The sequence below is a fragment of the Stenella coeruleoalba genome (genome assembly GCF_951394435.1).
Source record: "Stenella coeruleoalba genome assembly, chromosome: 7".
Lineage (NCBI taxonomy): Eukaryota > Metazoa > Chordata > Mammalia > Artiodactyla > Delphinidae > Stenella > Stenella coeruleoalba.
Window position 1 is genome coordinate 13,878,027 of NC_137153.1, and position 15,802 is coordinate 13,893,828.

The window sequence follows — 15,802 nt, forward strand, 5'->3', positions numbered from 1 at the left end:
TGCAGGATAAAGAAGGAAGGAAGGAGTGGTTAGACCCCCGGAGCGGGCATCTCACCTCTAAACAGCAGCCCCGGCAAGGGCGCAGCTCCTCATGGTGGGTTCCCCTCGGACAGAGCAGACAGGGGAAGAATTTAAAAGCAACGAATCTCGAGGCCCTGACCTTTTGCATCCTAAGAACATTTATATTCCGGGCCCAGAAGGCTAGCCCAGCTTGGCAAGGAGCATGGACGCAGCCACACGAATTCTGAGACTAGAAATCTAATCTCTAAAAATCTGATTTCTCTAGAAATCTAGTCTGCTTTGAATCCCAGCTTGAGAACAATGGTGACGTCAGCCCCACTCACGTGGCGTAAAGATTAAATGCAGTAACACGTGTGAAGCATCCTGCAAACACCAGGCCTTCAAAAGAATTATCTTTCCCCCATTACTGTGGAGCCCCCAGCTGAAGACACCATGTCACCACCTGCCACATGACACATGAGCCACCATAACCTGACAGAGGACAAGGCTCTCTTGGCCGTCCCGTGTCCCTCCAATTAAGTTCTGGTCTCAACCCTCTTTCCCGGCGAACCCCGGGTTAGACAAACCAGAAGTATTCCCCTACAACAATCCCTGTCATATGGTAACTGTAGTATTCATTAAGAAAAAACGAATTGCACCCAGACACACTGAGACTTGCCCCATTACTCTATCTGTACTTTATATTTGCATATGTACTTGACCTCCATTATTCCTTTTGATGATATTGTGAGGTGAGTATTGCAATCACTGTCCGGCAGACAAGAGCCCAAGGTGCAGAGAGGTTAAGTGACTGACCATGAACTAAGCTTTGGATGCATGTAGCTCCTCATTTTCTAAAGCGTTGGGTCAACTCTGCTGAGGCTGCCTCCTTGCAAATGCTGCAACAGGCTTGTATTTTATACTTTGAGTTTCTTTTAAACATTGCTAGGGGCTTCCCTGGTGACGCGGTGGTTGAGAGTCCGCCTGCAGATGCAGGGGACACGGGTTCGTGCCCTGGTCCGGGAAGATCCCACATGCCGCGGAGCGGCTGGGCCCGTGAGCCATGGCCGCTGAGCCTGCGCGTCCGGAGCCTGTGCTCCACAACGGGAGAGGTCTGCGTACCGCAAAAAAAAAACAAACAAAAAAAACATTGCTAGGACTTAGAGGAGCCTGGGCTTTTACAACCATATACCCACTGGTCAATTTCTAATTTTGTGTCCTTTCACACGTATTTTAAGTTCTCTGTGCAAAACTTAAAGAGGGTGGCAGGGTCATCTCTGAATACCATTTCTGCCCAAGAATCCTTCTGATTGCCTGAGGGAGTGATAAGGACCACTTTCAATTTGCACACCTGCCCGACTATGCCCATAAGAGTAAAAATAAAGCTTCCTATTTTCTTAATAATCAAAAGCTGTCTCCTCTGACTGCGCAAATGAGAGCACAAACAGAAGGTTTCATTACTCCTGGAAGACTTCGGCTGCTGACTTCAAATGGAATTATTCCCTCATGTGATAGGAGTAAGATCCCTTGAAGGTCACCTCCTCCAAGCCCAGTCTCTGTCTAAGGACGTCTGCTTTGCAAAGGAGCCCTCCCCACTGTGAACAGCCCAAGTTGGATCCACAAATGATCTTGTTCCTGCTTTCCACAGTTATTTAAACAAACCTTTCCCCAAGCACCCCTTCCTTTCACTGTTTCTCTGAAGGTGGTGCACAGATGAGCTGGGTCAGAATCACCTGGGTACAGGTGATGCCTGGGTCCCCACATGGACCTGAATTGACTCAGGAGTGGGGCAGTAGCTTTCTACATTACCCAGCCGGTTCATACTTTATCAATCAAATTAAAGTCCAGGTCTTTTTCATCAAAAAAAAAAAAAAGGTCTTCAGCAGTCTCCCTCGTCCTATATGAAAAGCAACTGGTTTTGATTTAAGTAGTTGATAAAAATGCTGAGTCAGACAGTGACTTGTATTCAACCCATGACAGCCCTCCAGGTGCTGTGTGTATTGGGCTTACATGCATTACTCTGCACAATTATCCAGCCAAGAACAAACCTGACCATATTGTCAGCCATTCTACATTTCCCCCTATTGTTCACTGCAAATATTTCGTGGGAATTCTGAAATGATTGGCATCTACAGAAATCCCCAATATACTAGGTAGTGTAACCCAAACCATGAAGCACATGGAGTTGGTCTGGTACAATTCTTTATCTATCCTGAATGACATTCTCTATTTCATTCTAGAAATTTAAATAACCGGGTTTCACTTGTTTTAAAGTACCTGCAGATAGGAGACAATATTAAGGAAGAAGGATCAACTTTTACCATCCTAAAACTTAAGAGAAGATATTAAACATTCTGTTCAACTTGAATTAGGCAGATACGGGGTCACACTGATAACATAATCACGTGCATCTGGCAATAGAGGCGACTGACATCTTTGTTCGGAGATATGGGCACAAAAATTATTTCCTCCGGCCAGGGCATCTGGCTAAACATTTGTCAATACCCTTTCCCGTGTAATGTAGGTCTCAGGCTTCTGAAAGGCTTTTGAAAAACAGAAATCAAGGAACCTCCATCAAGCGGCAAAAATCGGGTCTGAAGGAGGCGACGAGGGTGGAGTATTTTTTTTTTTTTGAGTATTGTTTTACAAACCCCGAAATCCTCGGTCCTAGGAATAGAAACTTAGCCCTTGAACAAGGTTGGTATTGCTTATTCCCACTAGGTTGTTTTTCTTCTAATTAGCTCTGAGACAGCGACGTACTACCCTCTTTCCAAGTAGAGCTCCTGGGGTCCGGTGATATTTGCACATCACACCTGGGCCTTTCGGATACAAATCCGGCTCCTTAAGGAGCCGTGTGAAGAAGCGAGCACAATCAATAAGGAAATATCCTCCCAGCTATAAATCAGCCACGTGGAGCTGCGGCAACGGCCGCCGCGACTTCCTGGTTTCCTTCCCGCCCGCCCCGCGGCGGGGGCCGGGGGCCCGGCGTTAAGGCCGGAGTTACAGCCCGAAAGGACAATAAAAGTTGGGGACCCGGGCAGCTTTTAGGGCTGAGCGGTGGGGCCGAGGCTGAGGACAGACCTGGGGAGAGTGTAAGTTAGTCGCATGGTAGCAGGACCTGGGGGGGTCGGGTGGACAGCGGCGGGGAAGGGGCTGCGCACCGGCCGGGGGCCGCCCAGCGAGGGCGTGGGGGCGGGAGCGGCCGGGGGAGGGAGGGGAGAGCGGGGGTGGGGCGGCCCGCCAGGCGAGGGGAGTTCCGGATCGGAGGCGGGGAGGGCGGCCGCCGGGCGGCGGGGGCGGGAGGAGGAGGCGGCGAGCGCGGAGGGGGAAGGAGGGAGGGGAGAGCGGTGGCGGCGGCTGCGCCCGGCTGTGCGCCTCTCGCCGCCGGAGGAAGATGAGGCTGAAGATCGGGCTCCTCTTACGCAGTTTGCTGGTGGTGGGCAGCTTCCTGGTGCTGGTGGTCCTCTGGTCCTCCCTATCCCCGCGGCCGGACGAGCCGAGCCCGCTGAGCAGGATGAGGGTGAGTGACCCGCCCGCCCCCTCCGGCGGCGGAGAGCTGCAACTTGTTTTGTTCGCGCGCCTGGCGGGAGCGGGGTCGGCGGGTCGAGCGCGGGCTCCGCAGGTGGCGCGACGGGCGGGTGGGGGCCCCGAACCCCGCGTCCGGTCCCAGCCCCCACCGCACCTCCCCGCGCCACCCCGCCCCGCGCTGCGGGGGGGGCTCGGTGGCCGCCCTCCGCACCTGGAACGCGGGCTGGAGGAGAGAAGGGCCGGGCCAGGACCGCCGCGGCAGCAGCCGGGGACGTGGGGCTGGTCCGGACTGCGGCCTGTGGCGCGCGCATGCCTGACGGAGGCGAGGGGCCGCGGCCGCCGCCACCGCCGGTGCGGACCAGGCCCCTGGGTCTGGCCGCCCCCGCGCGTCCGGGGCGCCCCCCTCCTCCCGGTCTCCGGCGCCCCCGGCTGCCAGCCCGGGTGGGAACGCGCGGCCCCGCCTCCGGCTCCGCGGAGAGCGCCGCCCCCTCGGCTTCGGCGCCGAGACTGGCGATGCGCGGCCGAGGCCTCGCCCAGGACCGGCCTCCCTCCGCCTCCCGCTCCCCCGCTCCCCCCCTCCCCTCCCGGCGGCCGCTCTCGCCCGCCTGCGGACCACCGCCCCGGAGCCCCCTCCATCGGCCGCCCCGTCGGGCCGGAGCCCGCCTCTCCTCCCCTCTTCCCTCCCCCGGTTGCGGCCGGGCCGCGGGGCCGCCAAACTAACTTGTGCGGTCGACGCCCGCGCCGAGGGCTCCTCCGGACGCGCTGTCCGCCGCCCGACTCTCCCGGTCTGTGGGGCTCCGTCGGCGCCCCGGGACGTGGGTGACCTGGGCCCCGGGCTGCGGCCCCGCTGACCCGGCCGCGCCCCCGGCCCGACCTGCCCGCCTTTATGGCCGCGCCCCTCCTTCCCCTGGGACGCGGGAGCCGGGGGCTCGGGGGCTGGGCAGCTGTGCTGCTTCCAGCGCCTTGTGCAAACAGCGTCTGCATTGCATCCGAGGGGTCGCCTTTATTAACTTTCCTTTTGGAAAGTTAGCGTCTGGAAGTAGAGGGAGAAGGCGTCCTTTCAACACTAAGAATTGTAGGAAGAGATTCCCTTATCTGCTCCTGCCCCTGTGATGAGGGAAGGTTTACGCTTGAGATTTACTCTTAAGTTTTAGTGTGTATTTGAAGACACAACGGCACTGGAATCTCTTTATAACGTCTGGGGTGGATTCCCGTCTAAGTCATCTGAGTTAATGGTAATAAAAAGTACCCAGTTTTCCTTTTGAATGTGTTTGTGGTTTTAAGTCCCTCAGCTCTCATGGAGTGATGGTGACCTCTTTATGATTTTGCTTCAAAATGACTTATTGAGAAAGGACGACTGAATATTGCAGTTGTTTGAAAGCATTTGTGATCAAATGGCCTTTATACTGAGAGCTAATAAAGACATAAAGATGCTATTTCCTGGGGGAAGAAATTGAGGAAAGAGTGACAGAACTAGCCATATTCAGAATGTTCTGCAGTTCAGATAACAAGTCTTCTAAAGGGGTGATGGAGCGTCAGCCCCAATGCCTATTTCCTCTGAAATATTATATTAGTGCTGGTACAAGTACTGAGCCACGAGCTCATTTAATAGCTGTAGGAGGTGGTTATAACTTGATTTTTGGTCCAACTTATTGGATAAAGTTTGTCGGTGGGTCCAGGGTAATTTCTGTCATTTGCCAAAGACTGAAGCTAGCTTTTTAAGACTTTCAAACAATTTAAGAAGAATGCTTTATGTATGTGGAGAGCCAGACCCTTTTATTAAGTTTGTGGGTAAATATTAACTAAGCAAGTTAAGGTATAGCTTATAAATCATAAAAGCATAAATAAGGGACTATTGCCTCCCTTTAATAAAAGCTAACCTAAATGTTTCTGAAATACAGCAGTAGAAGGACATCTCCTTTCGGGAAAATTCTGACTCTGATTATGATTACACATACTCCACTCACTGTGAAACACCTGCCTCTCCTTAACACTAATCCATGTATAGGGCTTTTTTGGATTCTGATAAATGGCCTGAGATAGTCTAGGACAATCCCATTTACCAAATACAGGTTATGCTTCTATTCTAGCAAGCTGGTCCTGGTGGGTCCACCCTGTGCAGGTTTTTGCCTCATACTTTCAGTGTTCCAGGCACAAAAGTCTGCCGTAGCCTGGTGCTTTTTTTTCCCTGGACTACTTCCTCCTTTAGATCTGCCCAGCAAAATGCGTCACCTGTGGTCAAGACAAGAGGAACACATTTATTTTCGCTTTCCCACCTCCGGGCCTCTTGCTGTTTCTCTGATGTGAATGATGTGAAAAGTGATCTTACCGTTCAAATTGTACTCTGTTGTATACGATTTGATTTATTCAACAAACATTTTTGAGTACCTCCCATGTCCTGGTGCTAGTTGTTAAGAAAGTACTCCTTGCTCCTAAACTCATGGATCTTGTAGGCTAGTGGGTCAAAAATCACATTAATCAAGATTTCACAAATCTGTAAATAAAAATTGTGCCACCACATGCGATGAAAAAAAAAACCCACAGAGGGTAAGAAAATGGAGGAACTTGGTCATATAAAACCTTACCTGAAGAAATGGCTTTTGAGTTGAAATCTGCAGATTTGAAGAAGAGTCATTGTTGATCTGGGTATGGGAGGGGGACACCCCTGAGAGGGAAAAGTATGTGCAGAGGTCCTGAGGTGGGAGGTAGCATGGTGAGCTGAGGAAGTGGAAGAAGGCCAGCGTAATTACAAGATGGAGGGCGAGGGTTCAGAGAGACCATGCCAGGAATCAGGTCTTTAGAGCAGCCATTAACTCCAAGGATGGAGCTCGTTGAAGGATTTTTAAATAGGGGAGAGGTGGGCTGAGATTTGTGCTTTGAAAAGACCGCTCTAGCTGAATTGGTTTAGAGCAGATAGGAATCCTGTTGGAGGTTATAATAGCCCAGGTGAAACGTGATGTTGATGGCATTGGCAGGGTGACGGTGGAAGGAGAGAAAAGTCAGTTGATTCAAGAGCTATTAAACGAAGATGCAGAGGCACCAGGACTAGGTGTCTGCATGTGGGAGTGAAGGAGAAGGAAGGTGTCCAGAGGCACCCGATAGGCGGTAGAAGGATGACAGATTGTTTATTACATGGAAGGTTCTGAAGACAAAATCCATACGTTCTGATGTTATGTTTTATGGTTATAATGGGAAGGCTTATCATCTTAGGCTTTGTCCTCTGAATATTTTAAGGTCAGCATTTATTAAAACCATCTGTTTAGCACTTGCAAAGCGTAGACAGTACCTTTAATTAATAAATTATAGTATTTCCCAGACCATTCTCCCGGGTTTCGGCGCTGAGTGTTTAACGTTGAATCATTAGTCTCTGAAAATACAGGTCTGGAATGGAGATGTTGAAAGACCTTCAGTGGCTCTTTAACAGCAAATTCAGTACTCGTGAGAAGCTGCATGTAAACCGGCAGCTCTCTGTGTGTGCAAATGTTACTTGACTCAAACTATTAATGCCACTTAGGCACAGAGCATCCATTGCTAGATGGAGAGGTTTTATGGGATAAGCTAAGACCAGTGGGAAGGAACATTGCTTAATGAGGCTGTGACTGAATTGATCACCCAGTCAGTCAGGTTCTACCTTAACAAAGCCTTTTATCTCAGCGATGATCCGCTGCAACCAGAAAAGCTCTGCCCTTGACCATGAGATTTCTGTTTCAAATGGAAGCTTGTTTATTAGGGATGGAGCTATTACTTAGAAGAAATGTAGTGTCTTAAGAGGTCACTGTTGTTTCAGTTCCCCAAGTGAAATGCCCTGGGATTAGCTTTCATTTCATTTTGCTGTCCTCCCCCACCCTTGCAGTTAAAAACTCCCTGATTACCAAGTCTAAGAAATTTAGGCTCCATAGGCCTCCTGAAATTAATGCTGAGTTTTGCATACACGTGCGTTCCTCTGGGCGGCTGAGAATCAGAAGCTTTCAGGTTTCTTAAAGGTACCTGCGAAGCACTGAGTCCTTGGGAGGCAGAATGCCTGTTTCCTGCCCATGGAATTTCTCCCTCGTCTTCCATGGTGCTGAAGCACTCATTACACCCTGGAAATGCAAACATTCCCGAGAATTGCTGTATCTGCCATTCTGTGGAAGTGTTTCCCGTCCAGTGCTGGAAGGTCAGGCATCAATCCTGTTACTACCACCCCGCTTCCCCCACTGAGAATACCAAGACAGTCTCAAGGAAAAGTCCCTGTTCTTAAAGGGATCACATCCTAGTTGAAAAAAAGGATGCAGCACCCACATGGCCTGGGCTCCTTCTCCATCCTTACTCTGGTAGCTGGGTAAGGAAACCTCGCTATGGGAACTGTCGCAGGACGTTTCCTTAGCGGGTGGTGAAGGCTTAGAATAGCCATTCGGGGAGTGCACAATTATTAGTAAAAAAAAAAAAAGAATGGAAACTGTTGAGCTGTTGAATCTGGGTAACTATTTTGTGATGGGGTCGGCTGCGTGGAATGGGAGATAAGGTGTGGGCTTCGATTTGTTAATAGTGAATTAGAGGCAGGGAGAAAGAAAGGAATGCATCGTGAATGAACATCACAATTCTGAGCTTGGGCCATTTGTAAACAGAATATTTGTAACTTCTAACTTGATTTGTTAAAAAAAAGGTTGGTCAGGAAGATTTGAACAGCTGGTGACTATTGGAACATGGTTGCGATTATTCAGCTCCAACCTCGACTGTTGCCTTTGTTCATCTTTTAGATTCTAATTTTCATCCCTGAAGAATGAATGTACAATCTGACAGAAGAAGAAAAGCAGTGAAATCCAGAATTTAAAATTTCTAGAGTAGAACGGACACAGCCTGAGGCTATGAAAGGAATGATTTTATGGTTGGAGTTCGTGTGGTGGAAGAGGGAAGGGTGAGAAGGTAGAATATGTGTTAACCACGTGGACAGAATTCTGTGAGAATTGGGAGATGTGTTTGTACTGTAAACATGGCTGTCATTCACTCAACAGACAGTTCGAATATCCCTTGAGTGTTTACTAAGCACCATCCGTGGCTCCAGGCCTCGGAGAGGCTATGCTGGAGAGGAAGTAGAAAGCTTTGGCGGAAGGAAAATGCTACTCAGGTCATGACCTACTAACCACACAGAAGGTGTTGGTCCATAAGAACAGTCATTCTCTTTCCATTCAGGAATCAGGCCTTGTTACCACACCTCCCAGCCTCCAGCCTTCCACCTGCTCTAAACAGTGAATCGAGGAAACTGGAGGTACTGGGCTGGCGCCGGGGATGCAGGGGTGTTGAGGACACGGGCTCCATTTCCTCTCACACGCGAGGGTGTCACCGCCACCCAGAGGTTCCTCCCCAGCTGCAGGAGGTGGATGCTCGGAGGCCAGAGCCCGGCATTCAGCTCCACCTGGAGCGTCGGTGGGGTTCCAACAGGGTTCCAGACGGTAGGAATGTGGTGAGACCAGAGGAAGGCCGACAAGTGGTGGAACTGGAGGTTGGAAAAGTAAGTTGAGGCCCTGTTTTGAAGGTATTGAATGGCAGGCTGAGGAATTGGGTTGGGGTTTTACTGATTCAGCAGTAAGAGCAGCTTTTTGGAAGCTTTTGGAAGGGAGTTGGGGAGTGGTGACGTTCAGCTGCTGATTCCCTGAGTCAAGGATTCAAAAACACCTGTGGTCTATGAAGTACCATCTACTGCTCTAGACATTGGAGGTACTATAAAGTAGCAAAAAAAACGCTGTCATAACAGATCACATCTGTGAGTCCTTTGTGCCAGGTCAGCATTCTGCGTGTGTGGTGTTAATTGTAGCAATAACCCTCCCATGCAGTCTGATGTAATCCTCACTGAGTTACAGAGCCTTGAACCCTGCCCAAGGTCATTTACACAGTCAGTCTCAGCACAGTCCTGACTTCTGCTGTGCCCTCTGACCTCCCGCAGATTTTAACAACACAGATGAGCTCCTGTGGACACCATTGAAGGGGCCCGCAGAGACACTGGCGAGGTCATCTCACACGGAGAGAAGCATGTGAGGCGCTGGCGGAGGGGAAGGGCCCAGGACCCCGCGGGGGAGGCGGGGAACGTGATGGCTGAGCTGAGTCCCGGATGTAGCTCTCAGGAAAGAGCCTCTCCAGCCGAGGGGACAGGCGGGGCTGCCCTGAGGGTGGAAGAGGCAGGAATGCATGAGAAGTAGATAGAAGGCCAGCGCGGTGGTGGTGGGAGCTGGGTGCATCGATGCTCTGGGCTGGGTGATGAATTACGTGGTCATCGCACCAGGCATTGTCCTAGATAAACAACACGAGTAATTACCTTTCTGCCTCAGGTCTGTGCGCCAGACGCACGAATAACAGTTGCAGGGGGTGAGAGGAGGGTCGTACTAGCTACTGGGTCCCCGGGTCACAGGGAAAGCAGCGTCCGGCCACGGGGTGGGGTGCAGTCAGAGCGGTCCCCGGGAGAGCAGGTCCGACGGTGAGCGCGGGGACAGGGCCTGGGCACGCAGAAGCAGGAAAGATCGCGGCAGACCCTGGGGAATGGTGGCTAGAAGAGTGGGTCGGGGCCCGGAGGGATGGAAGAGAGCTTGGCGAGAGAAACGGAGACTGAGCCCTGAAACACTGAGTACTGTGAATGGTTCCGGCTGGCTCCGAGGAGTGATCTGGGAGCGGTGCCTAGGCCAGATTTCCGTGAGGAGAGAAATGTCCCTGTAGCTCATGCTGAGCCTAAACCGGGAGGGGGACCAAGGAAATGAATATGTGGGGAGAGAGATGATGATGACGGTAAGGTTAGCGGTGTGGCCGGTTGGAGGAGGGGCTGTGCTGGTGGAACGGGCAGGGAGGATGCTGATGCCTCAGAAGGAACAGAACCGACTGAAGCGGCAGTTCTCAACCTTGAGCAGGAATCAGAGTCGCCCAGAGTGTCTTAAAACCCGGGTCATCTGGCGTCCTGCCCGCACTTTCTGATTCAGGAGGTCTGGGGTGGGGCAGAGAATTTGCGCTGCTAACTGTTCCCAGGTGATGCTGCTGCTGGCCCAGGGACCAGACTTGGCGAAGTGCTGGTCTAGAGCACAAGTAGAGTTGGGGGTCCGTAAGACAGAACATTTGTGCGGTTTGGGCATAAAGTGCTTACAGGCCACAGGTCAGTGGTGTGCAGGTGTCTGCTGGGTAGATGGAGCCCAGAACGGGCATCAGACCTGGATGCAAAGTGTGAGCTCCTGGGTAGGAGCCCAGCTCCAGTCTGGGGCCTGGGTACTGGAGTGGTAGCTTAGGGCGTGGACGGAGGAGAAAAACGTGGGCATGAAAGAGGAACGGGGGAAATGCCAGGAAAGGTGAAAGAGGGCTCAGGGCAGAAGTCAGATGACTTGGAGAGTCTTGCCCGACCACCAGCAATTCCAAGTGCCACAGCATTTGACCAAGAACTGATGAGAACGAAGGATGTAGTGAGCGGCCGTGGAAGCAGGAACACCTGCCGCTGCGCCACCCCCTGGAACCTGGGGTAGAGGAGGGCCTGCAGCACATCTCGGTAAATGCGATGCCCAGGAACATTGGCTCAGGTAAAAAAAGAAGTTCAAGTGGTGAACACTCATCTTCCCTAGGGGAAAACTACAAATCGAGAAAGGGTTTTACTAGAGAGCCGTGAGTACCGAAGAGGACTTCCCCCACATTTGGGGTTATCTCTGTTCTGCCTTAATTAGGCCTCTCACCCCCACCTCGTGTGTGTATAGAGACACAGGTGTCCATATGTTTTAAGCTGAACCACAGTCATGTAATTTTGATAATGTAGACTATATATACACATTGTATTAAAATACGATAATACATATTAGGCATTTGGGGCATTCTTTTAGTCTGAAATCCAGGTAACTTGGAAAGCTGTGATTAGAACATTGGAGGTACTATAAAGTAGTAAAAAACAACAACAGTCCAGTATAATATACTGCAGGGTACAGGGTACATTTTAATATGTGAAGTTGGGAAAGGAATTTTATCCTGAGAATATTAGGCAATTTTCAGTTTGTAATAATACATTAATTTGGCTGATGTGTAACTAAATGAAGAAACAATAGCAAAACTGTAGGCTCAGCATTTCAGTGATGTTGGTTTTTTGAAATGAGGTCTACGGTTTAATTCTGGTTCAGTGCTATGATCCTAAAAGCAACCCTGAGACAAGTTGAACTGCACTTACCCAGGGCTTCGGTCTTTTTTGGAGAGGGGAGAAGTAACTTGCAGTTGCTTCATTTGGTAAAAATCCTGAATATTTTCAAAATGAGAAATGTTCTCATTTTTGCTCCATTATAAATTCCCTTCTGGGCTCCCCGGCCTTTGTAGTGTTTTAAAGTGTGGCTCCCGAGAAGCATTTAAACATGCCAGTAGGGATGCCTGATCCCAGCTCACTGAGTGTAAGAACGGCTACAGTGAAACTTGAGGAAAACCTTAACTTTGCATTATCTAATTAGGTTTGTAGAATTGCTGTAGAACAGCCTGGTTTCCGAAGTTTAGAAGGTACAATTAGCTGCGGTATTATATCAATACCAACGAGCCTGCTAAGAGGCTTCCATGCCAAGCAATTGGAATATGTTATTACCAAGGATGTTTTAAACTGGATGAATTAAAATTAAATCACATACTATTGGGAGCAGTTCTGTGTGAGAATAGAATAGCAGAGATGACCTCATCTCTTTTTTTTCCCCATCCTTAATCTTTTATTGAGCCCCTGGGTTTAAGAATACATTTGGGCCTCAGGAGGATGCTGCTCTCCTCAGCAGTAAACTACATGTTCAGTGATTATCCGGCTTAATTTTAGCATCTGTAGTTCTTATCTTTATAAACTATTTTATAAGGTGCTTTAAGATTGAGGTATTCACTGGTAATGTGTACACCTTATAAAAAGAGTTGGTATTTAAAGAGTAAGTATGTCTTAAAGAAACATTAAGTGAGACATTGCCAAAACTTTTTTGTCACTCTTATGAGATGGTGGGTGTGCCAGCGTTTTTATTTATGAGATTGTCTGTAATTATCCTTTGACTCTTGATTTTCCCTTTTGATAAAAATACCAGAAGAAGGAGAAAACCCTGTGAGAAGATGCTCTGATGAGTGTGAGCAAGGCTTGAAGGTAGCTTCACAAGGGTGTGAATGTCTGACTCTTCCAGCTGGAACCCTTCATTGCGAACCAACCCAGCTACTGAGTCCAGCTACTGAAGTGAAACAGTAGACTCAGGTTCTTAGTGCAGGATAAGATACACTTGTGAACAGTTTTACAGAATTTTAAGAATTACACTTGTTGAGAAGTGACATCGTAACATGAACGCAATATCTTTATGCTTCTGTGAGAACTTTTTTGATAAATTCTTTAGAAAGGCAAAACAGAAAAAAAAAAAAAATAGAACAAGTTACAATAGTATGTTAACAAAGTCCCTGGTCATGCTATTTGAATGTGCTCTAGAGGTTCTTTACTTGTCAGCATTTACTATAATACTTCAAATAATTTTATTCTGCTGAATTTAAAGTAAATATTTCATATACATATTATTAACGTCTCTTATTGGAAAAGTAGTTCCCTTATAACCCCAGCAGAAACCAAAGTGATCCATATACTTAAGTGAGTCATGTGAGCCTCATTTTGCCAGAATGTATCAAAGATACCTGGATAAAGATGTCCAGATACAGAAAATCAGAAGGGAGATTCTGCTGCTACTCAGATTTATAAATGGTTCATTAGGCACTTGTATAAACGTTTCAAAAATGACTTAGGAAAGTGGGGTTAAGTCAATTAAGATATTTTTGTTTGCTTGATTGTTTAATGCTGCTAAGAAAAATATGTTTGTGATGGGAAATATTTGCCTAGAAAAATTTACCCTGCAGTATATTATACTGGACTGGAGTTGTTGGTCAGCAATGGCCCGTGTGCCTGAGAAATCAAAGGTTGACTTTATACAGCCGTTTGAAAACTTGTCTTAGACATTTTCTACAATTCTTAGGTATAGGTTTTAATTCTGCTTACTTGGGGTGATTTAAATCCAGCCCCTTTCTCCCAATATTTCATCATGCAATTTAATATTTTACCATGCAATTCTTATTAGACAATTTGATCATCATACTTCTTAATATTTAACTAATCTGACAGAATTAGCCTTTTAGTCTCTAGTACAGCAAGGTGTCCCATGTAAGTCTTAGTATTTGTTACCTTGACAATGTGTAGGATTTTACATCCTTTCTTTTAAAAGAAAGCGTTTTAAACCCCCTATTCAAAAATCTGCTAACTCTTGCCAGAGTGTTTAAAATGAATTAAAAAATCCATTAGAGTTTTTGGCAAATAAGCTCTCAATTATACAGAACAAATGAGTACAAAGTGCTTTTTAGAGTAATGGAATGGAAATGACTGAAATCTCATTAAGTTACACATGCAGATTTTTCTACTCTGGTAGAGGGTTTAGTTTTTTAAGCTAAAAGATCACTGTCAAGATTGGAAGTTTTGATCACTTAAAATATATAATTACATTTTAGCATTTAAGCAAAGGATTGATAGAATGGGGAAATATAGGCATGCAGTTTCATTAACTTGCTCTGCGTGATGGACTCGGGGAAATTCGAAGTCCAGTATTTACAAAAGAATCCTGTGGGGGACTTCCCTGGTGGGGCAGTGGTTAAGAATCTGCCTGCTAATGCAGGGGACACAGGTTCAAGCCCTGGTCCGGGAAGATCCCACATGCTGCGGAGCAAGTAAGCCCGTGTGCCACAACTACTGAGCCTGCGCTCTAGAGCCTGTGAGCCACAACAACTGAGCCCATGCACTGCAACTACTGAAACCCACGTGCTCTAGGGCCCATGTGCTGCAACTACTGAGCCCGCGTGCCGCAACTATTGAGCCCGCGTGCTGCAACTACTGAAGCCTACACACCTAGAGCCCGTGCTCCGCAATGAGAGAAGCCACCGCAATGAAAAGCCCACGCACCGCAAGGATGAGTAGCCCCCGCTCGCCGCAACTAGAGAAAGCCTGCACACAGCAACGAAGACCCAGTGCATCCAAACAAAATAAAAGTTAAATTAAAAAAAAAAAGTTTACACGAGAGTGTTTCCATTGTGGTGGCCAATTAAAGTAAATTTGCTTACAGTCCAGGGAGATCTTAGTGGGTAGTCAAGAGAAAAATACTTTTAGCAAATAGTTTTCTAAAATTCTCTATTCTAAAAATGTGCTAAAAGAGGATGATTTCCAAGTACCTTGGTGTTTTAAAGGAATACATTTTCTGTGTGAAATTGAGATAACCCTTACGCTTCTTTTTGTAATTAGCATTTAGACTCCAAACCATGGCACATATAACTTCTATTTTAAAATAAATGTAGAGCACACGTAAGCACAGTTGTTAACCTCGAAAACTTTGAAGAGCGACATCAAACCTGCAAAGATGATAGAGCCCCAAATGCCAGGCTTTCCCCAGGTTCTGCTTGCTTCCCAGCTTGAGTAAAGAGGCACTGGCGTGGCCTGAAGTATGTGTCAGAGGACGTGTGTTCTACACGGGTATTCTCAGATTCTCTCTCCAGCGTCCCCTTTGAAATCTGAGGAAGGCTTTAATGAACGTGGTTTCATTTTCCTTTCCATGAGTTACTGCCACAGGAAGAGTGCCAGCCTGTACCTGTGACTGAATGGAAGAAAATTGCAGCCAGAGTCTAATAAATAGTTTCACAGTGTACAGTCCTGTTTCCTAAGAGGCAGTTGTCATCCTTGATCTCTGCTCAGTTAACTGGTAACACTAAGAGAAAAGTAGACGCTAAAATCTTTGTTCTGTGTTGGCAAAAATCACTTCCTGAAGATAAAGTGAGTGGCTTGTAACCTGTGTTCTGATTTGCATCTCCTTCTTTAACTTAAATAACAAGTACTTGTGTTTGAAAGCAAACATCTCTGTGTAGTGATTTATGGCTTAGAAGGATAGATACAATGCAGAAAGAGTAGCCAAAAGGAAATAGTCGTGACAGTTAAGGAAGAGATGATTTTTTTTTTTTTTTTTTTTTTTTTTTTGCCGTACATGGGCCTCTCACTGTTGTGGCCTCTCCCATTGCGGAGCACAGGCTCCGGACGCGCAGGCTCAGCGGCCATGGCTCACGGGCCCAGCCGCTTCGCCGCATGTGGGATCTTCCCGGACCGGGGCACCAACCCGTGTCCCCTGCATCGGCAGGCGGACTCTCAACCACTGCGCCACCAGGGAAGCACCAAGAGATGATTTTTAATATTACAGAAAAGCAAACTTAAGGTAACAGCAAAGGTAATATATTTGTATTTGTTCAGCATTTTTGTTTCCTAGTG

General features: G+C 47.9%; 1 protein-coding gene across 4 annotated transcripts in view; it reads left to right on the forward strand.

The window, feature by feature from the left end:
• The first annotated feature begins 3,305 nt into the window (after positions 1-3,305).
• GALNT7 (polypeptide N-acetylgalactosaminyltransferase 7) overlaps positions 3,306-15,802 on the forward strand; it is a 116,065-nt gene continuing 103,568 nt past the window's right edge. For all 4 annotated transcript variants that reach the window (XM_079926105.1, XM_079926103.1, XM_079926102.1 and 1 more), the window contains exon 1: positions 3,306-3,520. In XM_079926105.1, coding sequence (XP_079782231.1) covers positions 3,395-3,520 — 126 coding nt within the window. In that variant the 5' untranslated portion in view covers positions 3,306-3,394. The remainder of the gene's footprint in view (positions 3,521-15,802) is intronic.